At 32.3% G+C, this 12877-nt stretch overlaps 1 protein-coding gene across 1 annotated transcript; it reads left to right on the top strand.

The window, feature by feature from the left end:
• Positions 1–6032: 6032 nt before the first annotated feature.
• LOC132274653 (patellin-3-like) lies at positions 6033–8762 on the top strand. Its single transcript, XM_059775976.1, has 4 exons — positions 6033–7210; positions 7338–7456; positions 7575–7716; positions 8282–8762. Exons 1-4 carry the CDS (start codon positions 6194–6196, stop codon positions 8531–8533), a joined length of 1530 nt encoding a protein of 509 aa, XP_059631959.1. The 5' UTR covers positions 6033–6193; the 3' UTR covers positions 8534–8762.
• Positions 8763–12877: the final 4115 nt, after the last annotated feature.

A 12877-nucleotide genomic window follows, 5' to 3' on the forward strand; every position in this document is an offset into this window, starting at 1 on the left:
CCGTCCATAATCGTCACCACCACTTTTCACCACCGCCACCTCCACTGCCTTTCGCCACCACCAGGAGTAAATGGAGAGAAGAACATATGACAGACCATAATCGTCACCACCACCTTCCACCACCTCCACTGCCTTCCACCACCACCAGGAGTAAAAGGAGAGAAGAACATATGACCGACCATAATCGTCACCACCTTCAACCACCGCCACCATCGCCTTCCACCACCACCGGGGACAGAGCCAGCAATATAAAGTGGGGAGAGAAGAACATATGACAGTCTAAATGAGGTTGTCAAGTTAAAATATATATTTATAGCACACATGCGCCCACACATATATTGTTGTTTTTTATGAATTAAAAATAAAAAATATTTTAATTTTTCAAATTTTCAACCTCATTTATTATATTGTCATATGTTCTTTGTCTCTATTTTTTTCTTGACATACATTTATAGACAGGTTAACTAAAAAATAAAGAGTCTAAAATGCACTAAAAAAAAATTGTTACAATTTGGCCCCTCCAACTTTATATTTCTGGCTCCTGAATGAAATAATAACAATCCGAAAAAGAAAAAAAAAAAAGGATACCTTAGGCTTTGAGAAAGACAAGCAATTTATTTTGCAAATCATCTTTAATAACAAGAAAATTTTGAGGTGGCCAATTTAAATTTTTCTATACTAAATTACCTTTAATAAGTATAAATATACACCACTAACCACCGCCATAGTCACCTCACCTCCATTGGCTTCCACCACCACATTATGTCACCGCCTTCCACCAACACCACTGTCGCCTTCCACCATTGCCACCACCGCTGTCTTCCAACACTACCACCTACACCATTACCGATTTCCGTCATCTACTGCACTACCACCATTTATTTTTAAAAAATTATTAGATAATGACATTTTGTTAATTTAATTTATTTGTTACTAAAAGATCTAAATTTTACATTGATCCAATCAAACACATTATTATGATTCTATTCCTACACATTTCAAATAAACATTCTCATTCCATTCCCCATTCCATTCATTATTCTTCTTCAATTTTATTTTTATTGTCTTAATTTTTTTTTTCCCCTTAAAAATTCTCTTATATATATATATATATATATATACTTGTGACATGTTTGACAATCATTTTCTTTTTTTGTGTTTTTGTTGGCAATTAAATTGATGAGAAAAATCAACATATCACGAAAAGACATTAAAACAATGTTTTATTTTTTAGATTGTTGCATTGTCATTTATTTTTTAGATTGTGGCATTAACATGCTTAAGCTTTAATAAGATACCTTTACAAAAAATTTAAAATTAAGACTTTTTAGTTGGTACACACATCTCCCTTTAAAGAATTATTTGCATTAAAAAAAAGTCAAACTTTAGACCTGGTGCTTTTCGAGGAACAAGGATCAAGTGACTTACTATTAGAATGAAAGTCTTTTCTCATATCGGATCCGAAAGAAAACTTGACTGGGTATATATGAGTTAGGCATTAGCTCCACCTAATATCTTAAACTTTTTGGTCAGATTGCGAAGCACCCGACTAGTTATAGTTGGTATTAAAGTAAGGACCCGTCTTTTGTCCGGTGCGCTCGGAGGCGTCCAGGTGAACACCCCAGATAAATAGAGTGACCAGACTGCAATGAGAGCGTTGCGATTTTGGGTGAGGAATAATATTATAAGAGGAGTCTTGTCCAAATCGGATTGAGATGGGGAAGTGATTGGATATATACGAGTTGGATGTTAATAGTTTAAGCTTTTGAGTCAGACTACGAAACATCTGACTGGTTACACTTACCCACTCGAACCAACCTTTAAAATTAATTTGTATGTATTTTTTATTTGTTTTTACAAGCATTACTTTATTAAAGTAACAAACCAACCAACCTAGAGTTCAAAATGAACATTACATAAATTTTATTCATCTTATTAATTGAATCAGAGCATAGCCAAATCTAGAATTCTTTCACAAAAAAGAACCGGACCAAATATGACCAAATATAACACCATTTTACAAGCATAACTTTATTGAAGGAATGACACCATTTTAACCACATCTCACATAACGTAAGATCCGGAAAATGCACGCTCTCCAACATTCTGTACCTCATGCACAATTGCATAGTCATAAAACACACACAAACACACAACAAGTGTAAACAACCGCACAACAACACGAGTATCACCTTTTCTTGTAACATTAACTTCCCACAAGCAAACTCCTGTCTTTGTCATACTTCCTGAGATAAACTTCATTTGTTGTAATGTGTAACGGGCCATTTAAATCGTTTATATAATATTTACGTTCGTGTGTGTATTATGCATACATATCGGTAATGAATAATTAGATGTATCTGTTATAATGTATTACACACGTCGATAATAAATAATTAGATGTACATATTGTACTGTATTACATAGTCGGTAATAAACGATTGGATATGTTCGTTACACGATGCAACAGACGCAAAAAAATTTTTCTCCTCAATCCCAAATACAAGTATCCACCTTTCTATTTTTGGCTATGCAAAATAAGTGTTTTAGTTCAAAATTCAATACACTATATTTTTAATATTTCTAATTTACTCTCTTGTCTTAAAATAAGTAGTCTAATCAAAGAATGTCAAGACAAAATGAACGTTACATAAATTTTATTCATCTAATTAATTAAATCAAAACATAGCCGAATCTAGAATTCATTCACAAAAAGAACCGGACCAAATATGGCCAAATATAACACCATTTTACAAGCATTACTTTATTGAAGGAATGACACCTTTTTAACGACATCTCACGTAACGCAAGATCAGGACCAAATATGCATGCTCTCCAACATTCCGTACCTCATGCGTAGTCATAAAACAAACACAAACACACAGCAAGTGTAAACAACCGCACGACGACACGAGTATCACTTTTTCTTGTAACATTAACTTCCCACAAGCAAACTCCTGTCTTTGTCATACTCCCTGAGAAAAACATTTTTTTGCTGCAATGTGTAACCGGCGGATTCAAATCGTTCATGTAATACATACGTTCCTGTGTGTATAATGTACACATATTTGTAATGAACGATTGGATGTGCCAGTTACAATGCATTACACACGCCGATAGTAAACGATTGGATAGGCATGTTACAATGTATTATATAGCCGGTAATAAACGATTGGATGTGCCTGTTGCACCCAAAAAGTTTTTCTCCTCAATCCCAAAAACAAGTATCCACCTTTTCTTTTCTTTTTTTGTTTTTTGTTTTATTGACTGTCCAAAATTAGCGTTCTTGTTCAAAATTGAATACACTACGTTTTTAATATTTCTAATTTACTCTCGTCTTGAAATAAGTGATCCATTCAAAGAATGTCAAGACAAAATTTTAGAAGAATACACTAGAAAAGTCATTTCATGCCACTATAATAAAAAAAACATAAAAAAAATTATACTCTTAAAAAGTTATATTATCTGAAACGAAGAAAATATTATTTATTGTTTGTATGTCATTTATTTAGGCATGAAATTATTTTTAAAAAAATGAAGCCTCATTTAATTACAACAAAGTTATTATTATTATTTTTAAGACATCAAAGTTATTCAAATAAAGAGGAATGTTAATTCCAATGCAACTGCACAAGTACAACTTTTGAATATGCGAATTTTACTGTAGGATGCATAAAATCTAAGACTTCTACTTGCTTGGCAATCTAATGCTTCTACTTGCTTCATTTGTGACCACGACAGAGCCAATGTAAGCTTTGGGAGGGCACGTGCTCTCCTGGTCTGCCCTTTTCAATATATGTGGTCTTTTTAAATTTTTTTTTCTTTTTTTCTTTCATATGTATGAAATAAATTTATTAACTATTTATTTAATTTCTCTTTTATTCTTCAAAATCCTTTAATTTCCTTAAAAGAAAAAGTCAAAATTTTCTTTTTAAAATTCTCTCATTTTTCTTTCCTTTTTATTTTTATACCTCTCAAAATTCTTCTTTTTAACAAGCATATTTGAATAATTTTTTTCTTATATATATATATTTCAAAGTGTGCCCCCTACCTGAAATTCTGACTCCGTCCCTATGACTTTGATTAGCACAACTCTCAAATAGAATATATGACTTGAAATAATTAATTCAAGGTTCAAGGCTGATGTGTTCCAAAACTTGAATGTAATGGAGACTACTTAATGTTAATGTAAATTTAGTGATTGTATACGAGACTGCATAATGTTTTGCTTTGTTATGCACCAAAAAAGAAAAGAAATAAATAAACGAAAGTGAGGGAGAGAAGAAGGGATGTATAAGATATCCTTAGAAACTAGAAAGGGATTGTCTTTCTTTTTTTCTGTAATCAAGATTTTAAATTATTTTTAGCTTTATATAAAGTAATATAGGATAAGATTTGCGTATTCATCGGTGAGTAGGTCATCCCTACTTACCACAAATAGCCTGTAATTATAAAATTAGGAAAGTGATAAATAGGGGCAATAATTTATTTTGGAATAAATTCAATTCTCAATTTCTTTATTTATCACTTACCTGATTTTATAATTAGAGACTATGTGTGCATTTGTAATTGAACTACATTAGCGGTGAGTAGGGATGACTTACTCACCGGTGAGTAGACAAGTCTTGTCATATCTATAAAACTCTAATTTATAAAGGATAATATTATAATTTAAAACTTGTATAATTTATGATAGTATTTAAATTAAAACTTCTGTAATAACACTTATAAAAGGAAGAAAATTTGTAAAACTTGATGGATGTAAATTTGTAAAGGAAGAAAGATAATTCATCCTTCTTATTATTATTTCTTTCCTTGTATCATTCTTACCTAACAAAAAAAACGTTTGTTCTTACTTATTTTCCCGACACACATTTTCTTTCCTTCTTCCTAAGTAAAGCTAATGTACAAAATAATAATAATAATGATACTTAAGTAATCACATGTTAAAAATGAATGTTTGGGCTCGGTTGAATGCATCCCACGGATGGATGCATTCGGTCCAGGTTTGCGTGGCATGACTCCAATGTAAATCTAGTGATTATTTAATTTAATAACTTTAATTAGTAGGATACTTACTACTCTTTTAGTATAGAAAACAAAAAAAAAAAAGGAAGATATAAGAAGCAGCAAATGATTAAAAAAATAACAAATAAAATTATGGAAATAAATGATATTGTGTCACAAGACAATTTGTTCATTTTGTAGTATATGGGTATATTATAAATATATGTATATGGAAAAAAATTGGGAGGCCCACTCTATTTTTATACTATTGCAGTTGAATCTTAAAGAAAATGACACCTTTAATTTTAATTTTAATTTTAAAAATTAATAATTATTTTTCTTAAATACTATAATTATCCTTTTAAGTTATTGTAAGATATTTTTGTTTCCTCTCTATTTTAAGTAATAATTTTGGTATATTGACTTTTTTTTGGTTAATTTCTTAATTTTCTTTTCTTTTTAAACTTTTCAACTTTTTTTTTTTTTCTCAATCATTTGGATTTGATATTGATTTTTTAGGTATAATGAAATATTTCTTAATAGGGATGGTGATGGAAATAGTATATGTAGTATATGGGTATATTATAAATATATATATATGGAAAAAATTGGGAGGCCACTCTATTTTTATACTATTGCAGTTCAATCTTGAAAAAAAATGACACCTCTAATTTTAATGGTAAAATTAATAATTATTTTTCTTAAATACTATAATTACCATTAAGATATATTTGTTTCCTCTCTAATTTAATTAATATTTTTGGTATATTGAGTTTTTTTGGTTAACTTTTTTTTCTTTTAAAATTAATTTTTTGGTTAATTTTTTTTTTTTTTTTCTCAATCATTAGGATTTGATATTGATCTTTAGGTATAATGAAAGATTTCTTAATAGGGATGGTGATGGGAATACTAATTTTTTTTTTTTTTTCTTTTCTTTTCTATTTTATGCTTGAAGTTTTTTGTTTTTGATTTTTTTCTCTTCGCCTCCCAAAAAAATATTATAAATATGCTGGCAATCCAAGTGTGACAGGGTGGTTCTCTCCAAAGTCCATCACCATACAGTGTTACATATATAACTAACCGCTTCACGTTCTAAACCTCATACTCTTCTCTCTCTACATCTCTCTTTCTCTCTCTCTAGAGATTCAGTACCTTGAGTTGTTTGATCCAACACCAAAACAGTGTCATGTCTGAATTAGAAACAACGACGACAGCTCCGGAGGCACCAGCAACTGAGGAAGTGGTGACAGAGAAACCCACCACCACCGCCGCCGCCGCCGCAGAGAAAGATCCTCCTCTGCCCGCGCCTCCTGTCGTGGAGGCCGAGGAGCCGAAGCCAGCCGAGGAGGAGAAGATCGCGGAATCGACTTCTTTCAAGGAGGAAACCAACGTGGTCGGGGAACTTCCTGACTCACAAAAGAAGGCTCTGGATGAGCTCAAACACCTCATCCAAGAAGCCCTCAACAAGCACGAATTCACTGCGCCGCCGCCATCTAAGGAAGAAGAGAAGCCCGCCGAGGCCGCTCCACCGACGGAGGAGGAGAAACCCACCGCCGCCGCTACTGGAGAAGAACCAAAATCCGAAGAGAAAACAGAAGAGGCCCCTGCAGAGGTGGCGTCGCCTCCACCGCCGCCTGCGGCGGAGGCATCTGAGACCGCCGAAGCAGTGGAAGAAACCGTCCAGCCGGCGGAGGAGGTGTCTATCTTTGGAATTCCGCTTCTGGCAGACGAGAGAAGCGATGTGATTCTACTGAAATTCCTCAGGGGCAGAGATTTCAAGGTGAAAGACGCTTTCACAATGATCAAGAACACCGTCCGGTGGCGAAAGGAGTTCGGAATCGAATCCTTGCTGGAGGAAGAATTGGGGGCAGGGACAGAGCTGGAAAAGGTGGCGTTCATGAAGGGGGTCGACAAAGAAGGCCACCCAATTTGCTACAACGTGTATGGTGAATTCCAGAACAAAGATTTGTATCAAAACACATTCGCTGATGATGAGAAGAGGCAGAAGTTTCTTCGATGGCGAATTCAGTTATTGGAGAAGAGCATCAGAAAGCTCGATTTCAGTCCCGATGGCATATCCACCATCGTTCAGGTCAATGATCTCAAGAATATTCCAGGACCCTTCAAGAGAGAGCCCCGTTCGGTCACCAACCAAGCCCTCCAACTGCTTCAGGATAACTACCCTGAGTTTGTCGCCAAACAGGTATGCCCATCACGACAATATATATTTATATATTATATGTATATAAGTTTGTATGTGTGTGGGTGTGATTTGTGGTTTTATATTAATGTTTTGAGTATTAATTTGATATGGGTTTTGTGGTACAAAGGTGTTTATCAATGTTCCATGGTGGTACTTGGCCTACAATAGGGTGATGAGTATCACACAAAGGACCAAGAGCAAGTTTGTGTTTGCAGGCCCTTCAAAATCTGTTGAAACCCTTTTCAAGTTAGTGAATTTTGTTTTATTTTTTTGTTTTACTTTTGTTTTGTTTTGTGGGTTTATCTATATGTTTATATGTAACATTATTTTGAATTATTTTATTTTATTTTTTTTTAAAAATCAGGTATATAGGTCCTGAGCAAGTACCAGTTCAATTTGGTGGACTTAGTAGGGAGGGTGAGCAGGAACTCACTACTGATGACTCTGTTACAGTGGAGACTATCAAGCCAACAAGTGAATACACCATTGAAATTCCTGTTTCTGAGGTTGGCAATCTTTGCTGATTTTAGTGAATATCAATGCTTTAATGATTTAGGATATCAATACATTTATCATTATACATTGAATATATATATGTTTTAGAATTTAATTTTGGGGATTGTTGGATTAATACAAAGTTGGAAATCCTGTTTCTGAGGTGGGCAATCTTTGCTGATTTTGGTGAATATTTTTTGATACATTTATGTATTGATTATGTATGTCTTTGAATTTTAAATTTGAGGATTGTCGGATTAATTCAAAGTGGAAATTTCTATTTCTGAGGGGAAATCCTTGCTGATTTTGATGAATATCACCGTTTTAATGAATTGTGATACATTCATGATTAGATTATATATGTATTAGAATTTGAATTTGTGGATTGTTGGATTAATACACTGTTGTCTCTGAGCTGATGATATACATTTATTTATGTATTGATTATGTCTGTATTGGAATTTGAATTTGTGGATTGTTGGATTAATACACTGTTGTCTCTGAGCTGATGATATACATTAATGTATTGATTATGTTTGTATTGGAATTTGAAATTGGGGATTGTTGGATTTGCAGAAATGTGTTTTGGTTTGGGAGGCCAGAGTTGTGGGGTGGGATGTGAGCTATGGAGCTCAATTCGAGCCCAGTGCCGAGGACGGCTACACTATAATTGTACAAAAGACGCGGAAGATTAGCCCCTCTGATGAACCAGTTATCTGCAACAGCTTCAAAATCGGTGAACCGGGCAAGGTGGTGCTCAAATTTGATAACCAAACCTCAAAGAAGAAGCATCTCCTTTACAGGTCCAAGACCAAACCCTCTGATTGAGCTAGAATTTATTAATGCCTTTGTTGGCTTGTTCTTTTCTTACTTTGAAGAAGGTTTTATTTTTATTTTTTTGGTTGATATTAAAGTTTTATTTGGAAATTTATAATCTTAGAGATTATATATATTTCTTTATTTATTTATTTATTTTTTGGCTTTTATGTTAAGAATAATTAATTAATTGGTAAAGATTTTTGTGGAATGTGGGCAAAAGCTTTGTTGCCTTAGTTAACTCTTGCCTTTGTGTAAATTTGATGTGTTTTGTGCTTTCTTTTTATGGATTCTAGTGTTAATTGGTCATGTATTTACTAAATCTGTCCATTTGCTGCTTATAGACTATTTTTATTTTATTTTATTTATATTTTTTTTTGGAGAGTTCTCTGTTATGGCTGCTCTTGAAAACTAGCATTCATAGATTATATTAATTTATTAAAATCTCAAAACAAAACGTTCTTATTTGTTCAATTTGAAGAATGCTTTTTTCTTTTTCTTTTTCTTTTTTATTTTGCACTTTCCCTAAAGGCATTATATTTTGTGGAAAAAACAACAACTTTTGAGTTGTTTTCATTTTGGATGGATTTGAGTACTTGACAAATAATTTTAGGACTTAAATATATTTTGAGTTGCAAATAGCTACACACACACACACACACACACATATATAATCTTTTGATTCAAGTCTTAAATATATATATTTTTTATTTTTATAGGTTTTTAAATAGTCCAAAATTTATAGAAAATCTTTTAAAATAATAACAGTAAATAAAAATAGAGTATTATAGAAACTCCTCCTCCTTTTTGTGATTAAGAAAATATAGGACTATAGAAATATTTAAAAATTTTTTTTTTTTTATGAAAACTTAAATTGGATAGGAACTCAAAAAATTTAATAAAAAAACTTTTAAAATTTGTAGAATGTAAACTCAAATAGGATAGAAATTCTAAAATCTTATGTAATTTGTATACATACATGGGAACTTGTATACATAGTACATAGTCATTTATAAAGTGCCTTCCCTATAATTATTTTATATATACACACATCACATACGACAAGCAATCAACCAACCAAGATAAAAACAAATAGTTACTAAAGATAGATTGATAAACCTGAGTTATTAAAAATAGTTACTAAAGATAGATTGCTATTTTTGTACTCTTGACGGAATGTCTTTTATTTTTATGTTATACCCCCTCTATGATATGTTTATATTAAAGTTTGGTTCCTAATCATTTTATCAACTACTTTAATTAAAGGAGTGGTGGATCACTGGTCTTCATTCAGCATCAATTAATCAAAGGGTGAGATACCAATTTTAAAAATAGCAGTGGACCCCACCAATAATCATAATTATTAGAACATGCATCTTGTATTATGACATTGCATGGTGTCCCCAATCCCCATTAACAATTTTTGCAGGTATAACCCCTTGTAGTTCATATTATTGATGAGAGCAAAATTAATTAATGTTAATCCCTTGTGAGATATGTTATATCTTGTCAAGAAATTATTAAATTGTTCGGGATCATATTGTCACGGTCAATCATAAATTGTCGTACAACTAAATAATTTTGAACCATCTACACAATTACGTATGTGATAAAAACTCATAATTGTTGTGTGAACTAACACTATTGCATAATTTGGTCATGTAAATAAATATGTTAATTTTATTTATTTATTTTAAATAATTGTTGAATTGTGATTGATAAGTCTTAGTAATAATTTCTCAAACGAAATAAAATAATAATTATTAATATTAATAGTTGGATGGATAAGCATGACTCAAGTGGGGGAATACAAGTAAAGTATAGGGAAAAGAAATTAAAAATTTGAGTATATGATGTGACAGTGACATGAAAAAAATGCTTGTAGAATAAGTTGTTTGGCTGCGTAAAAAGACTACAAATGGTTCCACCGCATTTTTTGTCTCATTCCCACGTTTGGGATATGTCTTTTTTACTTTATACGTAACCACATCATTTCAATTATTATATTATACATACAAATGGTTTTTAAGGACAGAGAATAAGAATAATGTTAAGAGGACTTTCATATAATTATTCTTTTTTCTTAAAGAGAAAAAAAAAAAAAAATTAGTGATTTGGAAACTTAGTAAATAACACAAGTGGTTGCCATAGTTTGGTAAATTATTATCCCCATGTTTTCAATTTTTTGACTCTCTATATCTATTAATCTAAAATCTAACATTTTTTACCTTGTAAAAAAAAAAAAAAAAAAAAAAAAACCAACAATATTTTGTACTGAGTCTTTAAGAAAGAAATAATTCAAAATTCCTTGGCATCTCCCCTTTTAGAAAAACTTTCATTTTGAAGAGAGTAAATTTTCTGAGCGTCCAAACACATACATGCACCTATCTAGTGAATTACAACTTTATTGTATCGCAATTGGTGCATTGGTCTTTGCAGCGTTCATGTTTTTTGCTGGTTGGTTTTATTATCATAAAGCTACTTCAAAATTGGTTGGGTTTCAAGATGTAGAGAATTTATGTTGAATCACCATTTAGCGAGGCTACTTGGACTTGGGTCTCTCTCTTGGGCGGGGCATCAAGTACACAACCCTCTACATCTATTAATCCAAAATCTAACATTTTTTACCTTATAAAAACACACACTATTTTGTACTGAGTCTTTAAAAAAAAGAAATAATTCAAAATTTCTTGGCATCTCCCATTTAAGAAAAAATTTCATTTTGAAGAGAGAATTTTCTGAGCTTCCAAACACATACATGCACCATCACTTGTAGAATGACATGCATGGTCTTGCTTGGACATAGAGTCCATTAGATGAGAGTGATTTGTGCCTTGATTTGAAGATGGGCATAACATAGAACCAGATTGCGTATAAGAAGGTGGTTCTATAAATATTAATGGGAATGAGACATACTGTAGTAAAGAAAAGGACCCCTCCTTTGACTATCCCTGCCAAAACATATGCCAAGTTGTTAATTTGCCCTTGAACATGCCCAGCATGTGCATGACTCTCTTTCTTTCATTTTCTCTGTCTATATATAGATATGGTAATGATTTTTTCTCACCCATGAATATAAAATTTATTTACAAGACTGATGACCAATGACCGTCAGATATGTTATGGATATGTTATGGATGTATCTATTAGGTGAACATGAGATATTATCATTATGATTTACCGTATCGACCAATTTTGATGCGCGATTCGTCGTATCAAATAATTTACATTGACTTTATCCGAACCCGTTATACCGAAATCGCAAGCAACCGTTATCGATAATACGAACCATAATTATCATATAGATATATTCATGTACCTATGTGTGTCTATATATACAAAGAAGCAACTACGGACAAGCTGCATGTGGTGGATCGTTGGTTGGTGTGCCCCTTTTAACCTTGGCATGTCCTTTGTACACGAGAATGAATTCTCCGCTCAATTAATTGGGAAAGCAATTTATTATAATGGACCACAATACAACACAAGTACTGTTCAGCCTTCAAGTAACAAACCAGTCCCATAGACAACACACCTCAATTTAACTCAATAATTAAAGTTACATTTATTTGTACTCTTATGAGTCATGTCACGCCCATATATATTTGTACTCTTATATATATATATATATATATGATATTTTTAAAGAAAATCAACAAGCTACAATTTTCGCAATGTGAATTTGTGGAAGAGGACAATTGATATATATATATATATATATGATCTTTTCTAAGTTCATAAATTGGAATTCAAGATAGAATGATATATGGGCGTGACATGACTCGTAAGAGTACAAATAAATGTAATTGAGTTAAATTGAGGTGTGTTGTCTATGGGACTGGTTTGTTACTTGAAGGCTGAACAGTACTTGTGCTGTATTGTGGTCCATTATAATAAATTGGGTTCATGTTGTATCTCAATTCTCAACTAACTTACCCAAAATTATATTGAATTTCAACCATTTGATTTTCTTAAAACACATGATTGGATGGACCAAAGATCAAAAGAAAATCAAACCCCAATAATTTTAGTCCGAGATATACTAATTCGTAAGGATTTGCCCATATTAAAAACCCATTCCAAAACCATATTCAGGCCCATGGGCCATCAACAAAGACTAACGTGAAGCCCTCACTACCCATACAGTCCCTTCTCTTCCCCACACGAAAATGGAATCCTCATTACTCAATCGGCTGAAGAAAAGAAGTATTCAGGCCCAATGGCCCTTCAAACAGAGGACATGGACTAATCTAATAATCCCAAACCTGTAGCCAAGAAAAATAAAAGAATATTAGGATATGTTTAGTTAAACGGAAATTAATAAAAAAAAATAAAGTACCACAGAAAAATAAAATT

The sequence above is a fragment of the Cornus florida genome, unplaced genomic scaffold (genome assembly GCF_030987335.1).
Source record: "Cornus florida cultivar Cherokee Brave unplaced genomic scaffold, ASM3098733v1 CherokeeBrave_3.0.0_Hap2_Chr09, whole genome shotgun sequence".
NCBI lineage: Eukaryota > Viridiplantae > Streptophyta > Magnoliopsida > Cornales > Cornaceae > Cornus > Cornus florida.